The 24,071-nt window shown below is 41.5% G+C and overlaps 2 protein-coding genes across 4 annotated transcripts in view; both read left to right on the forward strand.

The window, feature by feature from the left end:
* Window positions 1–1,806: 1,806 nt before the first annotated feature.
* On the forward strand, window positions 1,807–24,018 carry LOC309863115 (uncharacterized protein; the record flags this gene model as incomplete). Its single annotated transcript, XM_082727592.1, has 3 exons — window positions 1,807–1,865; window positions 9,785–9,888; window positions 23,488–24,018. The coding sequence occupies exons 2-3, from the start codon at window positions 9,868–9,870 to the stop codon at window positions 24,016–24,018; spliced, it is 552 nt and encodes a 183-aa protein (XP_082583718.1). The 5' UTR covers window positions 1,807–1,865; window positions 9,785–9,867.
* ANXA5 (annexin A5) overlaps window positions 23,868–24,071 on the forward strand; it is a 29,857-nt gene continuing 29,653 nt past the window's right edge. For 2 of the 3 annotated variants that reach the window (XR_014311170.1, XM_082728742.1), the window contains exon 1: window positions 23,874–24,037. The gene's annotated coding sequence lies outside the window, so the exon portion shown is untranslated. Of the gene's footprint in view, window positions 24,038–24,071 lie in introns of all 3 variants that reach the window. The other variant, XM_082728743.1, reaches the window with a different exon arrangement.

Below are 24,071 nucleotides of genomic sequence, written 5' to 3' on the forward strand. Positions count from 1 at the left end.
TTCTTCTTATTCACGTAATGGTTTGTTATGATTGTTTTGTTTGATAAAATACACACAAAGAGTGAGCTGCTTTCTCTCTTATTTTTGGTTGGTATTATTTTAGCTTCAAAGATGTAATTCTATGGATGCAACTAATTTCCAAAATTGAAGGATCCTTAAAGGACCAAATAATACTATGTAGCAGCCATATCATGTACTAGGAAGGAAGGAGAGAGAAAAAAAAAATGCAAAGCAATATTACTGATGTGAATATTTTGACTGGAAATACACAGAAAGTTCCTTTTTTAAAAATAAAGCCTTAATTTTAAAATAGGTAAAGATTTATAGAAAAATTGCAAATGTACAAGAGAGAGTTCCATGTACCCTGCACCCAATGGTACCTATGACACAATTAAAGAACTAATATGGATACGTTATTATTTGCCAACGTCTTTTTTTTATTCACATTTCCCTCGTTTTTATCTAACATCCTTCCTCTGTTCCAGGATTCAGTCCAGGATATAACATTACATGCAGTCATCATGTCTTCTGAGGTTATGGTATGTGCGGGTATGGCAGTTTCTTTAACTTTCCTTGTTTTTGTTGGTTTTCACAATTTTGGGAGGTATTGATGAGGTATTTTGTAGAAAGTCTCTCACTTGGGACCTGTCTGATTTTTCCTTATGATTAGACAGGGCTTATGAATTTTATGTAGGAAAAGCAACAACAAATTGTAGTATATGCTGTCATATTGATAGCATTATTGATAACAGCTGTTGACGTGGACCTTGATCACCTGGCTGAGCTGGTGTTTGTCAGGTTTCTCCACCATAAAGTTCCTCTTTTTCCCCTTTTCATACTGTACTCTTTGGAAGGAAGTCACAACTAAATGTAGCTCACACTTAAGGGATAAGGAGTTATACTCGACCTCCCATGAGCCATTTTGGGTTAATTTTTGTGAAATGCGTACGGTCTGTGTCTAGTTTTATTTATTTATTTTGCATGTGAATGTCCACTTGTTGCAGCACCATTTAAAGACTATCCTTACTCCATTAACTTGCCTTTGTGCCCTTGTAAAAGTAAGTCAACCAGATTTGTGGGCGGTTATGTGACATTGAACGTTCATTTGAGAAAATTAGTTGTCTTTTATTTTATTGCGCTTATTTGTGTAATTTAATTTTATTGAAATCCTTTATCTCCACATACGTAGTTATCATGATAGCCTTTGAAAGTGGCACCTCTTAATAAGAAACAAAAAGTCTTGGGGCACTTGGGTGGCTCAGTCACTTAAGCGTCAAACTCGATTTCAGCTCAGGTCATGATCTCAGGGTAGTGAGATCAGGCTCCATGCCCAGTGTGGAGCCTGCTTAAGTTTCTCTCTCTCTCCCCTCTCTCACTGCCTCAGCCCCCCACTTTCCCCTTGGGCTCACACGTACACGCAGGTGCTCTCTCTCAATAAATAAAATCTTTAAAAACATTTTCAAAAGAAAGAAAAAGGCTTTAACTTCAATTTCCTCTTCTATAGGTAAGAGTAGCAGAATGTTAGAGTGAGAAAGGGAATTGAGAAACCCTCTACTCTAACAATATTGTTTGTCCTGTGAGAAAGGCGAGATGCCCATGAATTACTTGCTCAAGGTCAGTACCTGGTAAGTGGTTAGGTCACTGACCAATGATGAGTGAGTGACTCACTGAATTCTCTAGTCAGGCCTGTCCCCCTATGTGGTATCCTTGTGTAAACAGAGACTTCGCTTCGGCCTTTCTAGATCTTTCTCTCCAGTCACACTTATTCATGGATATACATGCTTCTTAGCTGACTGAGTAAACATTGCATCACCCACAAAGCTAACCAGAAAACTAGCCCAGGTGTAATCGTTCTGAGAAGCCAGGTTGGTAAGAACATGGCACTAATGAGGTAATTCCTGAATTCTTGCACCCTGGGAGACAACTGGCTTATTTTGGATCTGTAGCCAACTGCATTTCTATAATCTTTGAACAGCCTTGGAGGGGCTTTTTTTCTGGTCACAAATGGAACTCAGTGAGAAAGTATTGGAGTTTTATATGTAATCTATTGTTGTTATTAGGGAAAAAAAATAGCTCAACAGAAATATGCTGCCGATAATAAGTCAGGCAGATAATTTGCCTATGAGAAAAACAAGAGTGCACCTAACCCTATGTGGGTGGGCATGATGTCAGGGGATTGCTTTGTTCATAAGTAAATAAATAGACCTATGAAGAGATCATGGATTACTAGATAAATGGAAAGAAAATAATTTAACCCTAAACTTGACATTTTGATTCCACAAGATTTCTTAAATGATTAAATGGATTTATAAATCTACAAATATTTAGGTTTGTGTGCTAAACAATGAGATTGCAAGATGCATCCTACTCTTTCATACATCATCCAAAGCAGCAAAAATGATGTTGGACAGTGAAAATTTGCTCTGTGAGTTGAGGGCTTCATTTAACTCTTTCATTAAACTTTATTCAGATCTACTGCCGTAACTGTCTTGCCATCTTTTAAGGTATATTTGATTCCTTTTAATTTTTCCATTATTGCCATAGTAATCATTAATAATTATAAAAGCCATCATTTATTAGGCATCTACTGTGTGCCTCATCCTATCCTAAAGCATATTTATGTTTATTACTCTCATGCAATCTTCACAACAATTCTAAGAGGTAGCTTAATGACTGTCTTCATTTTGCGGTGATTAAGACAAATAGTAGAGCTGTAATTTATGTTCAAAAATCATGGGGCGCCTGGGTGGCTCAGTGGGTTAAAGCCTCTGCCTTCAGCTCAGGTCATGATCCCAGGGTCCTGGGATGGAGCCCCGCATCAGGCCCTCTGCTCAGCAGGGAGCCTGCTTCCTCCTCTCTGCTTGCCTCTCTGCCTACCTGTGATCTCTGTCTGTCAAATAAATAAATAAAATCTTTAAAGAAAAAAAAGAAAAAAAAGAAAAACCGTCATGACTTGCACTCACTTCATCCCAGTCAAAACACCAACTTCCCATGTCCCTGATCCCAGCTGGCTGTCCATGAGATTGAGTCATTCATTAATTCATACTAAGGTAAAAATGATGACAAAGGTTTGATTTATCTGTTTAGAAGAGACTTGGAAAAATTAAAATCAAATGGTAAATTTTTCTGGTGGTGAAAATGCATTGTTGGGAAAAGAAGTGCAGGAGAGAGGGACGGATTTTATGGTGAGGAGTCCACTGCCCTTTCAAGTACATTTCTTGAATGTTTACCTGGTAAGGTAGTAAACCATCTCATCTGTTAACAAGAACAGTGTGTACTGAAGAATGGAGACTTGGTTTATTCAGCGAGTACTGCTAGAAAAAGAAGAGACCTATGTATGTGGTGGAATTTTCAGTCCAAATTATCTACCCACAGGTGGGATAAATGAATTAACTGTAGTTCTGCAGCTAAGAATTCATAGGTGGCAATTATAATAATTAAAGTGTGTCCAGGCAAAAGTGTACAAAAGTAATTTAGGGGATGGTTGATATTGAGGACTCTTTTAGAACAAATTTCACATACTTTTTTTATTTTCTATTTTTTATCTTCCTAAAATTAGACACATTTCTTCTGAGTTTCTAGCACTCACAGACAAGCACTATTGGGAGCATGGCTTCAAGAATACATCTCTGTGCAATTTTGGCTAGCCTGGACTGCTCACATTCTCATGGTTTGAGGCCATGAGAAAACAGAAAACATTTTGGTGACCTAAATAATTTGAACTGTCAGTGTCCTACTTCTCTCTCTCTCTTTCTCTCTCTTTTGAAGATTTGATTTATTTGTTTGGCAGAGAGAGAGAGAGAGACAGCGAAAGAGGGAATAGGAGGTGGAGTGGGATAGGAAGAAGCAGGCTTCCTGCTGAGCAGTGAACCTGATGTGGGAGCTGAGCCAAAGGCAGAAGCTTAATGACTGAGCCAGCTAGGCACCCCAGGGCCCTGCATCTCTTTAACCAAAACATGATCATCTATGGCTGTTACAGCTGGAGAAGGTGGATCAAGATAGCATTGTGACTCAAAGCAAGGGCTCCTGGATTGGACTACCTGAGATCAAATTCTAATTCAGCCATTGATTTGTTATGTGAGCACTAGCATTTACTTAACCATCTTGCACCTTGGTTTCCTCATTTGTAAAGTGGGGGCAATAATAGTACAATATTTATTTCACAGGATTGTTGCGAGAAATTAAAGAATCACTTAGAACAATGCGTGGCACAAAATTAGCATTCAATAAATGTGAGATACTATCATTACTAGTTTTTTTTATCTATGTTGTACTCCACAGTTCGTAGGTATATTTGAGCCAATAATACACATTCTTTTCATCTGTTTTCCCCAAGTACACTCATCATACTTATTTTAAATGTTTTTGATAACTAAAATATCCAGATTAATATGTCTATTTCTATTTTTCTATGGTTTTTAGTAATTGTTTCCGTCGCCTAGAATGTCTGCTAAATGTCTCCTGAATTGACCAGACATTGTATTTTAAATACTGTAGAGGCTTATGGGTGAAATCTTTCTCCAGAGAGGCTTTACCCGTTCCTCCGCTCGGGAGCTGGCCACTTTAATCCAATCAAAGATAGACCTGACTGCAGGTTATGTTATAGGGTTTTTGGTTTTTTGTTTAGCTTTATTTTTTTGGAGCAGTGTTAAGTTCACAGAAAAGTCGAGCAGAAAGCGCAGAGTTCCTGTATGCCCTCGCCTCTACACATGCATAGCCTCCCCCACTATCAACAGCCTATGCCAGGAACCTATATTTCTTTTTTGACCAAGGATGACTCTACATTGATGCATGGTTATACTCAGAGTCTGTAGTTTACATTATAGTTCACCCTAGGTGAGTGAACCCATTTCTGGGGTTTCACAAATGTATATGACAGGGATCCACCATCATAGTATCATAAAGAATAGTTTCATTGCCTTAAAAATCCTCTGTGGTTCATCTATTCCTGCCTCCAAGCCCAAACGCCTGGCAGCTACAGATCCTATCTTTGTCCTTGCGGTTTTGTGTTTTCCAGAATGTCACAGAGTGCATTATAGTTTTTGTGAGGTTCTTTTCCATCTCTGATCTATCCCTATTTCTAGAAAAGAAGCCTCTGCTATGGACTGAATGTTTCTATCTCCCCCAAATTCGTATGTTGAAGTTTTCACCTCTAACAAGATGGTGCTATGAGGTGGGGCTTTGGAAGGTCATTAGGTCCTGAGGGCAGAGCCCTCGTGACTGGGAGTGGTGGCCTTAGAGAAGAGACCCTGGAGAGCTCACTCAGCTCTCCCACCATGTGAAGACACAGTGAGAAGAGGATTGTCTATGAATCAGTAAGTCAGCTCTCACCAGACACTGAATTTGTCAATGCCTTGATCTTGGACTTCCCAGGCTCTGGAACCATGAGAAATCATGTGTAATATTTTTGTTATAGCAAAACACCCTCCTAAAATTGCACCTGAGGACCAGGGTACCCACTGTGAACTTTTCCTCCTGGTGAGTCCTTTGGGGCTCAGCTGTCCTTTTACAGGCGTTCTGCTTAGTTTCTTAATATCCTACTCAGGCAGCATTGGAATCTGGGAAAACAGGTCAAGTGTCAGGCTCGATGTTCCACCCACCCTTCTCACTGGCATCCCAGACTCATAAGATTCCAGTTTTTCTCTCCAAATCCCCAAATTGCCAAAAATTCTGTTGCCTTCTCGGCCCCTCCTGCCTGCATCCGTGGCCTGATCTTTGGCCTCATGCCCAGTGCTCAGAGTAGCCAAATGCTGTTTTCCCAGAGGAAAAAATCAATTGCAGAATGCCAATTCTCCTCTCCAAGTTTCTTCCTTCTCTGTAATCTCGTTGCTCAAGGCCAAGTTTCCCCAGGAGTTCTTCAGTGCCTTAAAGCAGATACTGTTTGGTGTACTTTAGGCAGCTGTTGTAGCCATTCTTGGAGAGAGCGCTGGCCTTCGTCTCGGCTGAAGGGGGCCATCCTAACATATGTTTCATACGTTCTAACATATGCTAGATGTTTCTGTATTCCTTAGTGATTCCATTAAGATTAATAACAATATAAACAGTTTAGCGAAGTCATCGACCCAGTCTACAAACCACATGGTTGATCTTATGGATGATTTGTCATTTGCAAGTAAATCTGTGCTTTAATTCAGCATGGTGTTACTTTAACATATTTGAGCATCTCATGTATAAATACTTGTGACTTTTTAAGTGAATTTTCCAGTGAATAATCTGGTGATCATCATCCCCATATTTGTTTAGTATATTTGAATTTTAACTAGCCAGTAGAAATATTGTGGAAATGTTATTATTTATTTTTTTTTGTAAGTCAACTTAATTTTGATCTTGGGCTCCCATTCTACTTGGGTGGCAGAAACGTAGTCTCAGTTCCTTTGTGGATTTCCCTAGGATGGTATTTAAGTACCAAGGGACTTGCATTGTGACAAAGGGATGTGATGTTCAGTGTCATCTGTCCATGATGTATCCAGTGACACAAACATCATCCTGCCTCTCCATTCCATGGTCCAGTCTGGTGTTTCTTAACCTTCACTCTTATTTATAAGGCCCCTTTAGATCTACTGGCTTTCTCCACTCACCTTGTTTTCATTCTTGAATGTGCAAGACACTTTCCAGTGCTCCTGATTATGAGATTATCCTGACTATCTAGACACACTACCCATTTTTTTCTATAAAGCTGGCTGCCTCCCAGGAGCTCAGCTCTGACTCTCTGTTGGATCAGTCTTCCAGTTCCAGGGTCAAGGTAGAGGGATGCTTCACAATCTGTTGCCCCAATATTTTTGTCTATAGTATGAGTCCTTTCAATTTTCCCAAATACTGAAATTTTTGAAACTCAAAATCTAGCAACAGTTTGTTTTCTGTGGTCCCCTGCATTCCCTGAAATCATGACAACACAGTAGTCTACCTGGAAAGGGGAAAATGAAATACTGGTGAGAAAACAAAGCAAAACATTGGTTAATGTTTCAAAAAAAAATTACTGTGTTACACTCATTCAATAAACTCTTACTTATTGAGCTTCTGATGGATAATGCTAGACACTAGACTGTAATGATGAAGAGATCCAGTCCTCAGCTGGGCTGCCTCCAGGGCCACCACAGAACCCACAAAGATGAGACAGACACGCTCAAGACTTCAGGTGAAATATGGCAAAGTAAACACGCATTTGCTCTCCCTTTTCCCCCAAATTGCATAAAAGTGACAGCATAAGGTTTTTGTTATTGTTGTTGTTGTTTGTTTGTCTGTTTGTTTGGCACAGACCTATAAAGGCAAAGAAAAAAGAGGAGAGAGAGAAATACCTATCAGTAGAAGATATGGCGGCAGTGGTATATTGGAAACTAGAAAGCACATGGCTTTCAGTGGCAAACTAAATTAACAATGAAAACCAAAGCTGGCAGTAAGGAAAGCTGAGAAGGCTGAGAGCTACAGAAGCACAGAAAGATTTAGAAATATCAGAAGAGGCGTGGAGGTGGTGCTGAGAGTGGGAGGGTTAGTAGCAGGTCTGTGAGAGTAATGAATTGTCAGCCAAACTTCTACTTTCCAGGTGAGAATGTGGTTGAGTCCGCTAGGGGAAGCTCATTAAATACAAAAACAAAGACACAAACAAAATCAATTAACCTAGCCAGAGCACCCTGTAGGAATGTGTACCTGACTGCTCCAGTCAAGTTCTTGTCTTCCTTTATTTTTAAATATGAACAGACAACCAAGGATTACCAGGCAATTAAGGAAAGCCTGTGGCACGTCAGAGAGAATCAAATCAAACAAATATCTGAAGAAATTATGCATGAAGCAGAAGAAAACTTCAAAAACAAACAAACTTTATAATTCATCTCCCCACATGGTAGGAAGAGATAGAGCATCTGGATGACAGTGAGAAAAGGCCATAGAATGGAACTATCCACAGAACAAAAAATTGCTCTTTGAAGTTAAATTGAAATTTTTGGAAGGCAGTTTGGAAGATGAATTTGAGACAGTCTTCTAGAAAGTCAATCAAAAATAAAGAAATGGAAAATGGAAGAGGAAAGGACAAGATTAGGGTCAGGAGTCCCAACACTCTAATAAATAGGGGTTCTAGGAAGAGAGGCTACAAAAAGATTAGGGTAGGATACTTCTGAAGAAATAATCAAGAAGATTACTTGATAGATGATATGAGTTTGTAGGTTGAGAGAGCACACTTTTGCCTTGCATAATGCATACAACGACAAAAAAAAAATATCACACTAAGGCATGCCAATGTTACATTTCAGGACTTTGGAGATAAAGAAAAGATCCTATAAATTCTCAGAGATTGAAAACATACAAAAGATCCAGAATCAGAAAAGCACCAGATTCTCACTTACTCCATAGAAAGCTAAAAGTTGGTGGAATAATCATGCAAGTTTTAAGACTTTTTACTTCCTTAAGATATTTACAAATGACTTGTCAGATAAAGTGCTATATCTGAAATCTATAAAGAACTTATGAAACTCAACACCCAAATGAACAAAAAATCCAGTCAAGAAATGGGGCAGAAGGTATGAACAGACATTTCTCGAAAGACATACAAATGGCTAACAGATGCATTAAAAAACAAAACAAAACAAAAAAACAAAAAACAAACAAAAAAAATGCTCAGCATCACTTGGCATCAGGGAAATACAAATCAACACCACAATGAGATATCACCTCACACCAGTCAGAATGGCTAAAATTAACAAGTCAGGAAATGACAGATGTTGGCAAGGATGTGGAGAAAGGGGAGCCATCTTGCATTGCTGGTAGGAATGTAGATTGGTGCAGCCACTGTAGAAAACACTATAGAGGTTTCTCAAAAAGTTGAAAATAGAACTACCCTATGATGCAGCAATTATACTACTAGATCTTTATCCAAAGGGTAAAAACATAGTGATTTGAAGGGGCACATGCACCCCAATCTTTATAGCAGCAATGTCCACAATAGCCAAAATATGGAAAGAGCCCAGATGTCCATCAACATATGAATGGATAAAGAAGAGTGTGTGTGCGTATATATATATACGCACACACACTCTTCTTTATTTATTTATTCCATTTTATATATATATATATTGGATATATATATTCCAATATATATATTTCATATATATATATATTCCATTATATATATATTCCAATAAACATATATTATATATTTATTCCATTATGTATATTATATATATATTCCAATATATATATATTCCATTCTTTATTCCATTATATATATACACACACATATATATGTGTGTATGTATAACATATATATACATATTATATATACATATTATATATATACACATATATATGTGTGTGTATATATATGTGTGTGTGTGTATATATATATATATAATGGAATATTACTCAGCCATCAAAACAATGAAATCTTGCCATTTGCAATGATGTGGATGGAACTAGAGGGTATTATGCTAAATGAAACAAGTCAGTCAGAGAAAGACAAATACCATGTGATTTCACTGATATATGGAATTTAAGAAACACAACAGATGAACTTAAGGGAAGGGAAAAATAAAGAAAAAATAAGATGAAAACAGAGAAGGAGACAAACCATAAGAGTCTCTTAACTATAGAAAACAAACTGAGGGTTGCTGGAGGGGAGTTGTGTGGGAGGATGGGGTAACTGGGTGATGGACATTAAGGAGGGCACTTGACATAATGAGCACTGGGTGTTATTTGCAACTCATGACTTGTTAAGTTCTACCTCTGAAACTAATAATGCAGTATATATTACTTAAATTGAATTTAAATTAAGAAGAAACATTCACACCCTTTTCAGGAAAACACTGGAGAATGGGTTGTGCAAAATAAGGAAAGAAACCATGAAGACATAGGATCCAGGAAACAAGACCTGAACCAGGAATGAGACAAAGGGATGTCCAGGTAGGTAGACCAATTGTTTCAATTTGTCTGGGCCTGGGGGTGGGGTGGGGTGGGAGGGAGGTGGGTGCCAGATGTGGGACCTTCAGCTTTAAAACTGGGCTGGTCCCTGATGAATGGGGATGAGTTGGTCATCCTATGTCTAGGAAACAGTGAGGAGAAGTCTCGGGCAGCAGACATGGAATGAATGGACCAGATAGGAAGGAGAGCGTGCTTCAGAAGGGTGGTCTAGAAAATACATCCAGGGGAAAACACATACATACCAACTTACATACATGTGTGTATTTCCTGATAAATTTGAATATATTAATATTAAAGAAATTCTTCTTTTGGGGGAGAGTTTAGAGCTCAATAAATGTACAAAGGCAATGAAACCAATGAGGGTAGTGGAGACAATAGGGAAAACAAAAAGTTATAGATGAAAGAGAATGAAATTGGGACATTAACATGGCTCTTCTATGAATTATATTTCCATAATAATGCCAATGTGAGCACTGAATATTGCTCCACCCAGAAGTTCTACCCATTGAGATGGTGGAGAAAGAGGATCAAGAGAGTGTGTGTGTGAAGAAAGCTCATAAATTGTTGTCTTTGATGGTATGGAGTCATTAGGTACTATCTTAAAAAAAGTACATGTTTAAAAAGCACGGAGGCAAAAAAAAAAAGTTTAGAGAGTTGAGAAAATATACTTTGGAAGAATGGAACTTAATAGTGGGAGCAAGTAAGGGAAGAGACTTAAATTTTAAGCATATTAAAAAACGACTTACAGAATTATGAGCACAAATATCTTTAAAACAATAATTATTTTTAAAAGAAGAAATTACAGTTAGCAGCTTACATTTTAACTTCATTTACATAATATTTTATTGTTCAGAGTTTTTAATTTTAATGCAGTGAAATGGGTTAGTTTTTCTTCTATGATTTGTTCTATGATGTTTTAATTTCTTCATGAATATGATATCAAAACACAAGGTATTGTGAAAGAATAGAGTATGTGTAGTACTTTACTAGTAATATTAAATTTGAAATACACCAAGAAATACTAAAAATGCTATCTATTGTTTTTGGTTAAAAACATAAATAACTGGCGTGCCTGGATGGTTCAGTTGGTTAAGCTTCTGCTTTTGGCTAGGGTCATGATCCCGGGGTTCTGGGATTGGGCTTCACTAGGGGCTCCCCTCCTCAGCCCCTCCCCCACATGCGCGCCAGTGCGCGCACGCGCTCTCTCTCTCTCTCTAATAAATAAATAAAATCTTTAAAGAAAAACATAAGTAACTAAGATATATAAGCAGGGAATAGCGGTGGTAGTACTATTCTGTGTAACATTTTATTTATTTAAAATATGTATAATTAATAAGGTATTAATTGTACCAAGCTTTTATTTTATTTTGTTTTTTAAGATTTTACTTATTTATTTGGCAGGGAGAGAAAAAGAGAGCACAAGCAAGGGGAACGGCACACAGAAAGAGAGTTAGAAGCAGACTCCCCCTTGAGCAGAGAGAAGAAGGTGGGGCTCAACCCCCGGACCCTGGGATCATGACCCAAACAGAAGGCAGAGGCTTAACTGACTGAGCCGCCCAGATACTCCTGTAACAAGGTTTTAGTCAGTAACAATGTATCATTTTAAACTTCTCCAGAGTTTGAGATAGTTTACAATTGAAAAGAAAACCAACACGCAGCCGCAATGCACAAAGGCCAGGCTTTACCATAGCGGAAGAAGGTCCTTGATGCTAGGGAGCCCAGAGTAAAAGCACCTAACCCAGACTAGGGACATTGGTTAGGAAAGACTTCCCAAAGCAAAGACAGGGGAGCTATCACCTTAGGGAAGCACTGGCACGCTGGAGGTGGGGGGCTGCAGGTAGAGCTGTATTTCCCTAAGAAAGTGGGGGGGGGGCATTTGTGATACGTGTGTTGGGGAAAAATAGCAAAGACCCTACAAACCATGTTCCCTGAGTCTGACTCTCATCCCCAGGTAAGGGTGAATCTTATTGAGCAGCAAGGCAAAAGTGGATACTGGGAGAACAGGGGAGGAATCTGGGGTCTGTATATAATTGGTAGAGGCTAGAATTCTATACAAAATTGCACCCCCCATGCAGCACCCCCACCCTGCAATGATGCCTTCTGCCTCACCTAGCCTACCGTTTTTACCTTTCCTGCCTTCCCCTTCGCTGATGGGTACATGGTGCATTTGTTCCTGATTGCTTTCCCCTTTTGTGGCATGCATGCCCCTGGTCTTCTCAGGTCTGGGCCAAGTGTGTCAAATGCTCCTTTCGGTTCCAGTGGCAGCTCCCATGGGCCCTTCTGCGGCCCCAGTTCACAACTGTGAAAGCTTTGTCAGTATGTTTTTTCCCTTTTAGTCTCCCTTCTGTGCCAGAACCCCTCCTTCTCACACGTGTGAGATTCCTGGACGCTGAGTCAGGCACGGAGCGCCCCACTCCTGCCCACTGCCGGCGACTGACTTGTTTGCTGGGCTCTGTTCCCTGTCCCTTTCTGCTGTGTGCAGGGTCTCCTTCCTGTGTCTGCGGTGTGTGCACTGAACAGGGCAGTCTCACATGCAGGAGAAGTGAATGCTTTCCTACCCAAGTCTAGCTTGAGAGAGGAAAGGGCTTGTGCAAAGAATCAGCGGGTGTTTATCATGGCCCTTGTGGCTGAGGTTTATTTTCCTCAAAGGTAGTTTTTAGAAATATTTGGGAATATTTACTTCCTTTCACTGTGTGATGTGAAGGTGTTCTGAATCCCCTGTGTACACCTTCTAAAAGAGGTTATCCTAATGGGGAAACATGATTAGATTTTGGTAATATGTGCTATTTTTTAATGCTGTCTTTTTTAGAATGAGGCAAAATTTACATACAGTGAAATGAACATAAGCAAATCCTATATCATGAGTTTTGATAACATATACGTCCATGTAGTGGTCACCCAAATCAAGACAAAGAACATTTCCATCACTCCTAGAAAGTTCTCCTGTTCCTTTTTTAGTCGAGAACTGCTCTTGATTTCTTTCTTTTTTTTTTTTTTAAGAGAGTAAAACCCCCACTCTTTATTATTTTTTCAGGTTTTATTTATTTATTGGAAAAAGCAAGACAGGAATAGTGAGAGAGGGCCGGAGCAGGGAGGAGAGGGAGAAGCAGGCTCCCCACTGAGCAGGGCGGCCTGATCCGGGACTCGACGCCAGGACTGCAGGATCATGACCTGAGCTGAAGGCAGTTGCTTAGCCAAGCAAGCCACCCAGGCACTCTGCACTTGATTTCTATCGCTATAGTGTAGTTTTCATGTTCCTGAACTTCATGTACGTGAACTCAGATAGAATGTCTCTTTTTGTGTCATTTCTTTTGTTCAACATGTTTTTGAGATTATTCCATGCTGTTGTATTCTTTTCTATTGCTGAATACCATTCCATTACATGAATATTCCATTTGTTTATCTATTCTCACTTTGATGACCATTTTAGTTGTTTCTACACACTGAATTTTAAAATAAGTAAAATTGTTTAAAAAGGTTTAGAACTTTTTTTTTATGGTGGAGAATTTTTTTTTTAATGAAGTCAGAATTACATTCCTAACTGATTATCTAGAAAATTGGAATTAGATTCTCTGTCCCTATTCTGTAGACTCTTTCTTTGAAAGATAGAAATTTGAATGTAAAGGAAAATATGTCTTGATGGTCCCTCAGTTCCCATTCTGAATCTTTAAAGCCATATTAAATAATAATAGAATTTTGAATTCTCCCTTTGCGTGTTAATGTACGAATACTGAGCAGCTAATTCACTCAAACATATTTTTTAGAGGCAGGAGGGGCAGAAGGAGAGGGAAAGGGAGAATCTTAAGCAGGCTCCATGCCCAGTGCTTGCCACAGGAGGAGCTGGATCTCACAACCTTGAGATTCCGACCTAAGCTGAAATCAAGAGTTGAATACTTAGCTGACTGAGCCACCCAGGTGCCCCCACCCAAACACATTTTTTTTTTTAAGATTTTATTTATTTATTTGACAGAGAGAGAGCACAAGTAGATGGAGATACAGGCAGAGAGAGAGACAGAGAGAGAGAAACAGGCTCCCCGCTGAACAGAGAGCCCGATGCGGGACTCGATCCCAGGACCCTGAGATCATGACCTGAGTCGAAAGCAGCGGCTTAACCCACTGAGCCACCCAGGCGCTTCCAAACACATTTTTTAAGACAATTATTCTTTCTGTGTTACAAAGTGAAAGTGGAGAAGTAAAACAATTCATAGGTATAATTCAAAAGCAAGGTGAAGCTTGACTTAGAAGGATTGAGCCTCTTAAACTTGGGCCTTGGATCTAGCATTTCATTCATGTCAACCTCTATAACAAAACTCTGAATTAGACAGCTGTTGCTCTCTAACAAATTACCCCAAAACGGTGGCTTAAATTGCGAATAATTTTTTAATCTCACCATTTCTGTGGGTCAGAAATTTAGGAGCTGGTTAGCTGGGTAGAAGTCACCCGGGGTCTCTCAAAGTTGCTGTCAAGATATCAGGACATATGGTAAGAAAGAAAAATAAGAGAAAAGATGCTTACAATGGGTCTTAAAGGAAGAAAAGGAGTTCACCCCCTGAAGTAAGAGAATGTAGGGAAAGGTAGAGGCAGGTGGGGGGGGGCTGGAGGGGGTTGATATCAAATACAAAAGCAGGAACTTTTAAGTAGTTTGTTAGCAAGAAAGCAGAAGGGTGGGCGTAAAGCTGGAGGAAAAGTTCAGGAAGGTCATTATGCACATTGCTAAAGAATTCGGACTATTTTCCACAAGCAATTTGGATCTGCTAAAAATCTTTTGATTTTCAGTATGGGATGACACAATCAGATTTGCATTTAGAAAGTAAATTAGAGGAGAAAGTAAGAGGCCAGTAGAAGACTATTGTAATAGCAAGTGGGAAGAGGGAGTGGATAGAAGTAAGACAAGGAGAGCTGTTGTGAGCATCTGCCCCCTCACCTGTGATGGTGAATGGGACTGGTGAGGGACAGTGAAGGACCTAGAAGTCCTGCTGGGATTCTGCTTGAGTGACTGGCCCTGATATCTTTAACCAGGGCGCGGAATGTGAAACGAAGATTTAATCTAAGGGGAAAAGTAATAAACTAGGTTTGGGCATGTTGGTTTTGAGTTAGCTATGGGATGTCTTGGTTGAGATATGAGCAGCAGACAGTAGATAAATGAGTCTAGAGTTCACTTGGTGATTCAGAAGTGCAGTTGACGATGGGCAGGCTGCTGCTGGCTGGGTGACTTGACCAATGGAACATGGACCTGTGGCTCAGCAAGAAATCCCTTATCGGTGGTTCTCAACTGGGAACAATAGTGCCCGACAGGGGCCATTTGCCAATGTTGGGAGATATTTTTGTTTGTCACAATGTGTGTATGGGAGGTGCTCCTGGCAAATAGTGGGTAGAGGCTGGAGATGCTGCTAAACATCCTGCAATGCACAGGACAGCTCTCTTCCCCTCACAGCTGATAATGATCCAGCCAGAATGTCAGGAGTGCTGTGGTTGAGGGACGCCTGGCTGGCTCAGTCAGAGAAGCACATGAGTTTTGATCTCGGGGTTGTGAGTTCAAGCGCCACATTATTTGTAGAGATTACTAAAAAAAAAAAAAAAAAAAGAAACTTAAAAAAAATAGGGCCATGGCTGAGAAACCCTATTTACAAAAATAATCTCCTTCTAGGAAATTCTCCACGAGGTCGTGTGATTATAGAGGGGGGTGTGAGTAGGGTCTGTGATCTTGCTGGTCCAATCAGATTTTTCCAAGCAGAACTTGGGAAAGAAAGCTTTTGTAGAGCTGGAGGGATGTGATCCTGAGGTAATGGTAGCTGTGTTCTTGCCACAAGGAGAAAGTAAGCTATAGCTTACTTCCCAAGCACCTTGAGGTTAGAGAGGTCATGAGATTAGGTTCTACCAGTCAGGCCCACCCTACTCAGTCCCCCTTGGCTCCTAAACATTGTGTTTAGTGGCAGAGCAACTGCATATCTCATAGGAAAATTGTGGATAATGATAGTGGCAGAAAAAAGAAATCATGCCAAGCTTAGAGGTTCGATCCACATGGTTTGTGAAAGGGAAAGATAACGTGCTGTGGTGTCACAGGGATATGATTCAATCAATCTACCAGGACCTCGCCCTAAATAGACAAACTGCCATCACCATGAACCGAGGTGTGTCTCCCAGGAGGCCTGGAGACATCTGAGAAGCCACCCCCACCCCCGCCACCTCCACCCCAGACATCTCCCAGACTGATGTTTCCTGGTGTGTTTTGCCAATGGCATCTCCTTTATGTTATTTTGCTGTAACTGCCGAATTGATGCAGTAACATGCTTGTTTTTACCCAGGTTCCAGCTCAGTTGAATCTGTCTGGGTTGAGTTAAGGAAAGAAAGGCCACTCTGTTTAATACAGTTATGAAAGCTTCACCAACTGCTAGAAAGACAGCAGGGCGGATCAGGGACACCACCACTGAATACCTCAGTCTGAAGTGCCAAAGACAGTAGGGGTTCTCAAGAGCTTGTCAGGAAGCTGCTGCGATCCTCCAAAAGTCCACTGTCTTGTTCTGTAGCCGAGTACTGGGAGCCACTGGTTCACCAGACCTTTTCAGAAACTTGCCAGGAATTTCACGTCCGGCCGATGCCTCTGAATGCAACTCTCACCTCTGATATTTTCCACAACTTGGCAAATGCTTCTCATTGACAAATTCTAGCAAGGGATTCTGGGGAATGCAGTTCCAGGCTCTTCATCCACAGTGGAGCAGAGAGCTTGTAAGGAGATGTGGATGGTGCCCAGCACTCCAGTAGTGTGCATGGTGTGACCGTGGTGTGACCACTTCAGCAAGGTAAGGACACAAACGTTCCACCGAATCCACCCTCTGAGATCTTGGCCGAGTAGCGCAGAGATATCTAAGCTTTCAGAGGCAAGAGGGGCCAAGTTCTGGTGAGTTTATTTTATGCACAGCATTCATTTCCCAGTGGTAGCTTCTTCACTGGAGAAGTTGGCAATGTGATTTGGGCATTGTCCAGCCTGTGTGCCCCCAAGGATGATTTCCTAGTCTTGCCAGACATTGTGCCAAGGCACCTAAAATCCTTTAGTAATTCTTTGCTCATGATAGTTAGGATGGGTTCTTATTTTTTACAGTTAAAGATCTTGCCAGGCACCTTAAAAAATAAATCCTGGGGGACGCCTGGGTGGCTCAGTTGGTTAAGCAGCTGCCTTCGGCTCGGGTCATGATCCCAGCGTCCTGGGATCGAGTCCCGCGTCCGGCTCCTTGCTTGGCAGGGAGCCTGCTTCTCCCTCTGCCTCTGCCTGCCATTCTGTCTGCCTGTGCTCGCTCTCTCCGCCCCCCTCTCTCTGATAAATAAATAAAATCTTTGAAAAAAAAAAAAAAATCCCGGGCACCTGGGTGGCTCAGTGGGTTAAGCCGCTGCCTTTGGCTCAGGTCATGATCTCAGGGTCCTGGGATCGAGTCCTGCATTGGGCTCTCTGCTCAGCAGGGAGCCTGTTTCCTCCTCTCTCTCTGCCTGCCTCTCTGCCTACTTGTGATCTCTCTCTGTCAAATAAATAATAAATAAAATCTTTAAAAAAAAATCCCTCTTTTTAACTAAGCTAGCTTGAGTTGGGTTTCTGTCACTTGAAACTAAGAGAGTCCAGATTTTTTTTTAACTTTTTAAAAAAATTTGTTTATTTATTTAAAAAATTTTTAAAAATTAACATAATAATGTATTATTTGCCCCAGGGATATGGGTGTGTGAATCGTCAGGTTTACACACTTCACAGCAAAGGGAGTCCTGATTTAAACAGCTTTGTTAATTTGGGCTGAGAGGAAGAAGGTAGTGAAGGGAAAAGATTTAAATATAGGTAAAGGGGTGCCTGAGTGGCTCAGTCAGGTTAAGTGTCTGCTTTGGGCTCAGGTCGAATTGAGCCCCACATTAGGCTCCCTGCTGAACAGGCTCCCTGCCTGCTTCTCCTTCTGCCTCTGTTGCTCCCTGATTTTGCTTGCTCTGTCAAACGGATATATAAAATCTTTAAAAAAAAAAAATAAGTCTAGGTAAGAGTAAGACCATAATCCTAGAGGATGAATTTTATACCTCAGGGAGGAAGGGTATCTTTTCACCCTCTGAGCAAGAAGAAAAGTAAGAATGAGTATGGACACAATGTATTTGTAGGAGAAGGACAAGAATTCAGGGTGATAGGCCTGTTGAGCAGGAATTAAAACCATCTGCTGGAAGAAATGGGAAGGCTTGGATCTTAAGGAGAACAGCGAAAGACTAAAATCAATATCCTGCGGGGTGGAGAAAGAGCCGAGGAAGGACATATTAAAGGGTTGCTAAGAAATGCTGAGGATCCCACTGAGACTGATAACCCAAGTTTGTTGCAGGGCCAATCTGTGATATGATTGGTTGTGTCCAGTGACACTCAGTAACCCCCAGGTGGGGCAGGCGATGGTGTGGTCTGGTCCATGGTCATGTGACGACAGTGACTGGACAGAGAAGAGCGGGCAGAATGACGAAGACCGGCTGGCTGGGATGCTGGGCTGGGGGCTGAGCAGAGAAGACAGTGGAAGCAGGGGAAAGATTGGTAGGCTGGGTGAAAAGAGAAGGAGAGATTTGCATGATGTCCAAGAGTAAGAGAAGATACGGCTGTAATGGTACGAGAATGAGGACAGGAAGAAGCAGTCAGGGAATGGGAATTAGATCGCAAGATTTTAGAGGAGAATGGTAGTGTCTGGGGCACGAGGATGACTATTACAGCATCCTTCAGAGGGTGGGTCCTCTCCCTCCCCTTGCTCAGGCAAAATCCCTCCGCAGTAACTCTTCCCCAGATGTTCTCATCTCATCCAAGTAAAAAGATTGCATAAAGGGGAAAAAAAGAGGAATATTGTAGTTCCATCCATCACATGCTTTGATCCCTGTTAGACTGACTGCTGGGATGGGCACATATCCACCCTGCAAAGGGTTTCCTTGTATAAGCCTACCTCCTACCTTCTTATGTCTACCCGAATGTTAGCAGAATTCTGCTGTGTCACCTCATTTAATCTGTCAGACGGAGTGCTCTAACTGGACAGATCCTGTGTATCTTTAAAAAAATTTTTTTTTAAATTAAAATAATTTATATGCAGTTAGCATGCTAGGGTCTGACACAATAAATTTGTTGAATGACTGAAGAAAACCCCCAGATAAAGAAACCAATGCCGAGAGGACCATCGACGTACCCCTGAAGTGGGAGTGGGTTGGGGCTGGGGGTTGAGTAGTGAGAAATTGGAACGTCCCGCAGCAGTGGAGCAAGGATTCTTGGGGACTTAATTTTGGTTTTTGAGTGGGATGGGTGGGGACTGAATCATGAGCATGGAAGATGAGGGTGGGGTTTAGTGGTGAGAGTTTTTTTGGAAGGAGAATGAGGGATGAGAAATTAAAACCAGTCTTCCTGTTTATTTTTAGGCATTAACTAAATGAGCTCATGTAATCCTAACCACCACCCCATATTAGGAAAAATCAAATCACATCCAAGGCCACATGCTAGTAAAGTCATAAAACAAAACTTCACCAATCCTGAGACGAGATCTCTCCGGAATTCAGAATTCTTGTCTAAGAATATTATCTATTTCTCTGGCAAAATTATCTTCCAAGGTTTCCTTTTAACCTTTTTTCAATCTTCCTCATCATTCTGAATATCAATGGTTTTCAGTTAATAGCAACTATCATTAAACACAAAAACCCCGCAGCACACAATGGATTCATTCATCCATTCACTCATTCTTTCCAAATATTCAATGTGCAGTAACTAAGTGCAGGGTACCGTGTTAGGGGCAGGGGATGCAGTAGTTAAAGAGAAAAAGAGAGTCAAGATGCTTGTGCTTTTATAAGTAGACTGGGTATTTTTACTGTCTGTTATTGCTAATAGTGCTGAAGATTTCAGTCAAGCTTAAAACATTCTGTCTGAAAGATTCCTATGAGAATCTCCTTTACGTAATTATTTACCTAAGACCTACATTCCAGTCTCCTGCTAAGGCAATTGATTTACATTTTACTGGATAAATAGAAATAGTGTTTTGAATAAAAACAGTGGAAGGACATCTAAAGCTAAACATCTCATAGGAAGTCTCTGTTTTTAATTTCTGGCAGGCACATGGATCTCAATAAGGGGAAATTAAAGGATCTTCTAGTGATTTAGCACTGTTGGCTCAGGACAAGGTTCTGAAAGTCAATTTGGATCTATTTTCCCTAAGGACGCTATGATCACTTTAAATCTAAAGCGCAAGGACAGGGAGCCACCAGAATGCTGGCGGCATCCCCCATGTCACTGCTGGGATGTTGGAGTGGTGGGAGAAACAGGGCAAAATCTGCAGAGAGATGCACCTCCTCTTCTCACTTCCATAGGTCATGGATGGATGAGCTGAGGCCAGGTAGGTGGCTTGAATCAAATTCCAAGTAGTGCTTCTGGCTTCCCTGGCACCATCTGATGGGGACCGTGTGGGCCTGCATCTGGAGCAGAGTCTAGTTTAGCTGTACATCAATAGGCACCTCTGATGGAAGACTCTAGATGTGGGAGAGGGGGAGGTAGAAGGGAAATGGTACCAGGAATCATCAGGTTGGTTCCCAGAAGTTGGGGGCTGCCAGGTGTGAATTGGTTGGTGATAAGACAGGCCTGCTGCCGTAGAGCAGTGAAACTACAGGAGGTTAATTTTGTTTTCCCTGTGAGAGTGGGGGCTGAGTCAACAGAATAGGAGCCGAGAATCATAAAGTTTTTGGAAGGAGGAAGAACCATGGAGGAATGAAAATGTTCTTAGGCATTTTCACAAATTAGCTCATTTAATCCTAGCCACCACTTTAGATAAGGAAACCTAGGGTCACACTCCCAGAGTGCAGCACAGTGGGAATTTGAACCCAGTTCTCCCTGACTTCAGTGGATGTGTTCTTTCCAGCTCTAGTCTGAGAGGCCTGGCATTCCTGCTTTCCTTTGGTATCTATCCCCTATCTTCCTCCTCAAGCATTCTCTTGTTTCCTCTGCTTATTGCAATTCATGTTCCTGTCTTCTCTCTTTCTTCTTTAAGTAATTACAATTTGTAGCAACTATATTTATTAAACATACCAATTTTGCTTTATTTCTTTTAAAGATTTTATTGAGAGAGAGAGCGCATGTGTGCATAGGCGGGGGAGGGGCAGAGGGAGAGAAAGAGGGGGAGAGAGAGAGAGAGAGAGAATTTCAGGCAGACTCTGCACTGAGCATGGAGCTTAATGCAGGGTTTGATCTCACGACCCTGAGATCATGATCTGAGCCGAAATCAAGAGTGCGACACTTAAAACAGCTGAGCCACTCAGGCCTCCCTAAACAAATTTAATATTAGAGTAGTTGAAAATTTTATTGTCTTTTAAAACAAAAGATTCCCACTCTTCTGTAATTAGGGAAAGCTTGTCTTGTACTTACTTATGCAAAGCCTATTACCCATTTTTCTCTCTCTATCAATCATTATGTTTAAGGAAAACAGGTCAGTGGATGTATAATCAAAATATTACAGTTGGAAGATGTAGAAACTGAACACAAAGAAGCCTAGTGACGCATTTAGAATAAACTGGCTAGTTCAATGATCCAAATAAAGGAGGGCAAGAGCGACAGTGGGAAAATCCTGAGTTTACATAAATTGAGTTTCACAAGTTAGTTTGTAAATCAATTATTTGACATTTGGTATATTTCCTCAATGAAAAGAAAATTTTAGGTGGGAATGCCACCTGATTATCTCATCAGAAAAGAGCTGAAATCATTATTTGTACCCAAGAACTGTACAACAGTGGATGAGCAAGTTAACTGGAGGGTCTGGTGGAGACTCTGAGGATGGCTTTTGGACACTGATCAGGGACTTTTGGAAATGGATAATAGATATTTGTTGTTAAAATCCATCAATTAAATATGCCATTCAAAACAGCATCCAAGTGGCAGTTTCTATTTTCATTCCGTGCACAAAAGAGCATTTTCCTTTTGGTTTTGCTATTCACCTAACCAGGGACCATCCTTTCTTTTCTTCATTGTCTTATAAAATATCCTCCCTTAGAGCCTAATGCAAATGTCATAGCAATTTTTAGAATCCCCTGACAAAATATTAGTGGTCTCTTCTCTGAAACCTGTTGCATTTTGATTACATTTCTTTTATGATGTACAGTTTGTCCCCTACTTTAGTTTTGGGGTACCCAGTAAATAGTTGTCAAATATAATTAAATTGTAACAATTCAGGTTTCTCCTCAAGAAATGCCTTCAGACCACCTTTGCAAAATAGTGTTGCCCATACCCTAGTATACCCATAGTGTAGCCCTGCTTTATTTTTCTTATAGAACATAATAGGACACAACAGAACTATATAGAACATATAGGACATAATAGATATTTGTTTATTGCCTGTCTCCTCCACCACAATTTCTGACCTACTTTGTTTATTTCCCCATCACCTAGAACTATGCCTGGTCCAGAGTAGGGGTTGAATAAATCAGTGTATATGGAAGTGAAAGAAATACTAACTGGGATATATCAAGACACTGGATCTGATCATTCATTAGTTGTATAGTACTTAGCTGCAGGACATAGAGCAAGTCATTAACCCATAATGGGCATTTCCCTATAGAACCAATAAGATTCTTAGATCTGATGTCATTTCATTCCTCTGAGAGTAGGAAGCAAGAGAGGCAATGAATACATGGAGTTCAGGTAGCTATGCATGGAAAAAGAATGCTCTAGGCCGCTTACAGGGCCTGCTCTTGGTGAAAGGCAGATAGAAAGCACAGAGTGTAAGCAAGGAGAGATGCAGAGAAAGGGCTGTGTTCAGGTGCAGGGGCATGTCAAGAATGCTGGGGGAGCTGTGTAGTGGAGAGCTGATGACCTACATCGATGCTGGGCTGCTGGAGGAAAGCTCCCAGAGAAGAGGGAAGGCAAGCTGAAAGGGGAGGCTATGTTGCAAGCTCCACATACTTTTCGATTTTGCCTTCATTTCCAGTAAACAACCACTCTGCTGTGACTTTGTCAGGGCTTGATTAAGCACGTGGCTCACATGTGAAAGCAAATGAAAATGTTCTATCCCAAGAATCACATTAGTTCTCCATTTAATTTGACAAGACGACTTCTTTATTCCCCAGAGCAGACTAGATTCTAATCTCTTATCCTGAAATCTCCACAGCACTGCTCTTCTCATCTGAGAGTATGGGCTCTTGTCTAGTGTTGCAAGCTTCTCCTCTTGCCTTGTTGCCCCTGCCCTGGTACCTCTCTTCCCCCACTTTGGGAGGCCTATGAAGGGCACTATCTTTGCTTTTTCTCTATCAGTCTAATAAAATATCCTAGAGTCAGTCTCTGTCTCTCAGCCTCTGTCTCCCCCTCTCTCATATACTTACGTATTTCATACTCATGCTTAATGTGTATTTGAGTATGAGTAAATTTGAGTATACCTCAAATTTAAGTTTTATTAAAGTTCTAGGCTCCTTTGTAAAATAGGAACTGACCCAGACAGAGGTTTTGAAATTTCCTACATAAGCAACAAAGGGCTCTATACATTTCAGGGAGGGCCCTCTAAGAAGTAACCACTGGCACTTTTTTTGTTTGTTTACTTAGAAACCCACTCAAAGCTTCACTCTCTTTTCCAGAGGACGGTCAAAGATGCACTGTCCTTGGCTGCAGTGACTGTCTCGCCTTGCAAAAAGTCGGCTACGCCACGCTGTGTCCGAGTAGCTCTGCCAGGCCACCGTTCCTGCGGCCACGGTGAGAGGAGAAGCCCCAGCGACCCAAAACCCACAGTCCTGGACAGAGTCCCCACGCCCTTCCCGCTGCGCGAGGACAAGGAGGCCCAGCGGTCCTTCGGGATCCGAGCCTTCTCCGGTTTCCAAAGCAGCTGCAAACCCGCCCCACCCAGGCTTCGGGACCCAGGACTAGAGGCGCCCCGCGCAGGCGCACTGAGGCCGGGGAAGGGGCGGGCCGGGCTCGCTGGGCCGGCTGCGGGAGGGGCAGGCTGCGGGAGGGGCAGGCTGCGGGAGGGGCGGGGCGGGGCGGGAGGTGTTTCCGTCGCCTGGAGTGGGCAGAGCGCAGCTGCCTGGAGCCACTTCTGTTCGCATCCCTACACTACCTTCCCCGCCGGCGCCCCGCGCTCTGCCGCTCCCTGGGAAGTTCGGGGCACTTAGGTCCCTCTTTCACCCTTGGGTGAGTGCTCGTCTAGCCGGGGGTGGGGGCTGCG

Source organism: Mustela nivalis, assembly GCF_964662115.1.
Source record: "Mustela nivalis genome assembly, chromosome: 4".
Classification (NCBI taxonomy): domain Eukaryota; kingdom Metazoa; phylum Chordata; class Mammalia; order Carnivora; family Mustelidae; genus Mustela; species Mustela nivalis.